General features: G+C 47.5%; 1 protein-coding gene across 1 annotated transcript in view; it reads right to left on the reverse strand.

Annotated features, from left to right (window-relative positions):
- Nucleotides 1-4,610: 4,610 nt before the first annotated feature.
- Nucleotides 4,611-4,963, reverse strand: part of tango6 (transport and golgi organization 6 homolog) — a gene marked incomplete at both ends in the record, with an annotated part of 35,747 nt that continues 35,394 nt past the window's right edge. The window contains one exon of the mRNA XM_080539176.1: nt 4,611-4,787. Coding sequence (XP_080395302.1) covers nt 4,611-4,787 — 177 coding nt within the window. The remainder of the gene's footprint in view (nt 4,788-4,963) is intronic.

Below are 4,963 nucleotides of genomic sequence, written 5' to 3' on the forward strand. Positions count from 1 at the left end.
CCTCTATCTCTCTCCTTCACACACACCTTGCCTCCCGTCATCCCTCTCTTCACACACCCTCCCTCCATCCCTCCCTCTATCTCTCTATCTCTCCTTCACACACACACCTTCCCTACCTCCATCCCTCTCTTCACCCTCCCTCCCCCCCGCTCCCTGGCTGTGACCCAGGGCAGGGCAGAGCAGTCATTAGTGTAATAGCTGTTTCACAGTTGCATCGAGGGGGGGTAAGGCGGTCGAGGGGGGGTAAGGCAGTCGAGGGGGGGGGGGGGGGGGGGGGTAGGTGGCTGTAAAAGGCCTCTGCACCCGTCTGACACGTTGGCATGGAGACCCACAGGGTTAACAGTGTGTGGTGAGGGAGGGGGACGTTACAAAGGGTCAGGGGAGGCTGGTGGAGGTAGAAATCGGAGGACGGGATCATTGTTTCCACATGGAACGGGACGAGGAACGGTATCCATTGTAACCAGCGGAGGCTGGTTGAGACCGTCCTCCGATTTCTACCTCCATCGGCCTCCCCCAGGTTGTCGGAGTGGGCACCAGACTGGAACTGTGTGTATGTGAGGGTTAATGTCCTGGAGAGGGGTCAGAGGTCAGGCAGAGGCAGCTGTAGCATCCCTGTAGCTGTAACACACACACACACACACACAGAGCCTGGTGTCACACACACACAAACCGACACACGCACACCTCACACCCTCTCTCTCTCTCACACACACACACACACACACACACACACACTCTTCGCCTCACACCTGAGCTCCGTGTGGAACAGATCTCGGGACAGGAATTGTGACTCAGAGGCTGGTAGAAAGATGTGTTATTACTGTGTTATTACAGTGTTCATATCACACACCCCTGGTGGAGAATGTTGAGCATTACGAGGAAATGCTGTATGACTAGATGACTCTACATGAAAAAAACATCTATCTATCTATATACATGTATATCGATAGCTATCTATCTATATATACATATATCTCTATATCTATGTATATCTATATATCTATCTATATGTTACGGTACATGTGGGAATGCGGTACATGTGGGAAAACTAGGGTTATGGTTAGGTGCTACGGTGCTAGGGTTAAGGTTAGGGTTAGGATTACGGTTAGGGTTAGACATGCCAGCATGTACCAAGTCGACGTAGGACCTAACCCTAACCCTAGTTTTCCCACATGTACCGTAACATATATAAATGTATATCTATATCTATATCTATATATACATATATCTATAACTATATACATGTATATCTATATTTTTATTTTTTTATTTAACCTTTATTTATACAGGTAGAAACACATTGAGCCCCAAGGGCTCATTTTCAAGTGTGACCTGTTCAGGCATACAACATCCACCACAAACAAATACAATACAAAAACCTGGCCTACATAGTCTAAAAACTAAACTAAAAACTGCATTGTCTAAAACTAAAACTAGTCTAAAATAGTCAAAGATAAACTAAACTTTCCGTCAGTATAGACTAAAACTAAACTAAAACTACACAGTCTAAAACAAAAACTAGTCTAAAACAGTCTAAGATAATCTAAAACTAAGCTAAAACTACAAAAACCTAAAACTAGACAGCTAAAGATCTAGGGACAGGGAGGGGTCAGTAATGCATGGGCAAAAGGGAGGGTCAACTTAATAGCAACAACAGATCATGGACTCGCACTGTATGCCTCTCAGCAAGAGCTTGAAACTGGAGAGAGGGATCAGCTGAGACAGTTTCAGACTCTGCTGTAATGAATTCCAAGAGGAAGGGGCTGCAAATGAGAACGCCCTTTTGCCTTTCATGGTCCGGACCAAGGGGATGGAGTATGTGATTATGTCCTGTGTGCAAAGGCCGTAGACGGATTGCTTGCATGACAGGTGGTTAGAAAGGTAGGAAGGGAGCAGACCAAAGATGGATTTGTAAATGAAGATATACCAGTGAAGGGTTCGGCGGATAGAGAGAGATGACCAGTTAACCAGAGAGTATAGCACACAGTGATGTATAAGGGGTTTACAGCCTGTAATGAATCTTAACGCTCCATGGTAAACTGCATCCAGATGTTGAAGAGAGGTAGCAGAGGCATTCATGTACAAGACATCACCGTAGTCCAAGAGAGGCAGAAAGGTGGCAGCAACCAGACGTTTTCTTGCAGCAGCTGAGAAACAATACTTTCTAAAGAAAAAGCTTAGCTTCAATTTTAGTTTCTTTAGAAGGTTGTCTATATGCAATTGAAAACAAAGGCTGTCGTTCAGTTGAATGCCAAGGTATTTGTAGTTTGGTACAAGCTCAATAGGTGAACCCTGACATGAAACAATGTCAGGAAGAGCACTTGGCACCCGCTTGTTATTGGAAAAATGCATGACTTTGGTCTTCCCTGTATTCAACACCAGTCTGAGCTGAAACAGCTGTACAGAATACATCTATCTATATATACATAGATCTATATCTATATGTATACATATATCTATATCTATACATGTATCTATATATATACTGTAAAAGCAACAACTTTGAAGTATTCTCCAGTCGTCAATCTACCGCATAGATGAAACGTGACGTCTAAACCGGTTGCCATGGCTACTTCTTCACCTTGCCCTGTACACCAGGGGAGGCTAGGGGAGGTTGAAATCGGAGGACGGGCTCACTGTAATATGGCACGGAATAAAGAACCCTGATTCCATTCCATGTGTTCCAATGAGCCCGTCCTCCGATTTCTACCTCCACCAGCCTCCCCCTGCTTTATAGTCATTTTCAATATTATTGGCATGGTAATTATTGGCTGATTATCCAACACTGATTGTGTCCTTGGGTGTCATCATGTACACTGGAGGGTGCTGGCATCAGGCCAAGTTCCCTGCAGAGGGAGGGGTTAACCTCCCACTGGTTGGCTGGCTGGCTGGCTGGCTCTGAAGCTGATTGGCTGGCTCTGAAGCTGATTGGCTGGCTGGCTGGCTGGCTGGCAGCTAAAAGCGCTGCGTAGGTGAGTTTATGCTGTTATAGTAGATAAACTGTACAGGGGGGTAGTGGGGATGAGGAGGTCTTTAGGAGGGACAGTTAAGGTGTAGCCTGAAGAGATGGAGGTCTGTACAGGGGGTAGAGGGGATGGAGAGGTCTTTAGGAGGGACAGTTAAGGTGTAGCCTGAAGAGATGGAGGTCTGTACAGGGAGGTAGAGGGGATGAGGAGGTCTTTAGGAGGGACAGTTAAGGTGTAGCCTGAAGAGATGGAGGTCTGTACAGGGAGGTAGAGGGGATGAGGAGGTCTTTAGGAGGGACAGTTAAGGTGTAGCTTGAAGAGATGAGGTCTGTACAGGGGGGGGTAGTGGGGATGGAGAGGTCTTTAGGAGGGACAGTTAAGGTGTAGCTTGAAGAGATAGGTCTGTACAGGGGGGTAGTGGGGATGAGGAGGTCTTTAGGAGGGACAGTTAAGGTGTAGCTTGAAGAGATGGAGGTGTGTACAGGGGGGTAGTGGGGATGAGGAGGTCTTTAGGAGGGACAGTTAAGGTGTAGCCTGAAGAGATGGAGGTCTGTACAGGGGGGGTAGAGAGGATGAGGAGGTCTTTAGGAGGGACAGTTAAGGTGTAGCCTGAAGAGATGGAGGTCTGTACAGGGGGGTAGAGAGGATGACGAGGTCTTTAGGAGGGGACAGTTAAGGTGTAGCCTGAAGAGATGGAGGTCTGTACAGGGGGGTAGAGGGGATGGAGAGGTCTTTAGGAGGGACAGTTGAGGTGTAGCCTGAAGAGATGGAGGTCTGTACAGGGGGGGTAGAGGGGATGAGGAGGTCTTTAGGAGGGACAGTTAAGGTGTAGCCTGAAGAGATGGAGGTCTTCAGTCTACGGCAGAAGACAGGGAGTGACTCTGCAGTCTGACAGCAGTGGGAAGCTCGTTACACCAGCTGGTGTGAGAGGGGAGGCTGGCGGAGGTAGAAATTGGAGGATGGGCCCATTGTAAACACAAATGTTTGATACCATACCTCATTCTATTTCATGCATTATGATGAGCCTGTCCTACGATTTCTACCTCCCCCAGCCTCCGTACAACACAATGACGATTGAGGAATACAACAACAAAATTACGTTTTTGCACATCCAAAAAGAAATATCAAAAACTTAAATGAATTTTTTTTATTTCACTGTAACATGACTTTCTTTCTTCTAAGGCACAAACATGTTGATGTTGATAACTCGGCATGGCAGGTCAGTTATTGATCATTACTAATCATCTGTAACAAAACAAACCAGTTACAAAATGATTGTTATAAAAATGATGGATGGCTAGTTTGGTGGCTACAGCGGAAGGCCTTATACTGCCTTTGTGACAGAAGACCCTTCTGTTTCTGCCCCTGGGGGGGTTGGGGTCGTGGCAAACACTGGTGAAATACTGCCTGTTTGCTTGGTCATGTATTCATAATGGGGTGTGGAGGGGGGGGGGGGGTGTGTTGGTGGCCTGGGGTGGTCTACAGCGCACACATATGCCCATGTCAGCATGGGTTCGAATCCGGCCCATGCCCTCTCTCCCCTCTTCTCCTTACTTCACCTGTCTGTCTTCACTGTATCTGTCCAATAAAGTGAAAAATATGAGTGGGATTGCCCCAAAAGATAGTCACATTGCTGCCGGTGTCTTAAGGCAGGACGACAATCTTCTTCTCCAGCTTCTGTTGGGGGAAGATGAACTTCCTCATGACATCATCAAGCTGCTCCAAAGCCAGCTGGGCGTGCAGCACCGTGACATCATCACTGTCCGACCGCACCACCCACTTCAGGGCCCGGTACAGGTCCAACAGAACATCGCCCAGGACCTGGAGGAAAGGAGAGGGAGAGGAGAGGGGAGGGGTATGAGGAGGAGAGAGAGGAGAGGGGGATGAGGAGGAGAGGAGGGGGAGGAGAGACAGATTGTGAGACACAGAGACAGAGAGAAAGGTGACAGAATGAGTGTGAGAGAGAGAGAGAGAGGGGAGGGAAATTATGTGAGAGG

This window comes from Nansenia antarctica, assembly GCF_963989245.1.
Source record: "Nansenia antarctica genome assembly, chromosome: 9".
NCBI classification, from domain to species: Eukaryota; Metazoa; Chordata; class Actinopteri; order Argentiniformes; family Microstomatidae; genus Nansenia; species Nansenia antarctica.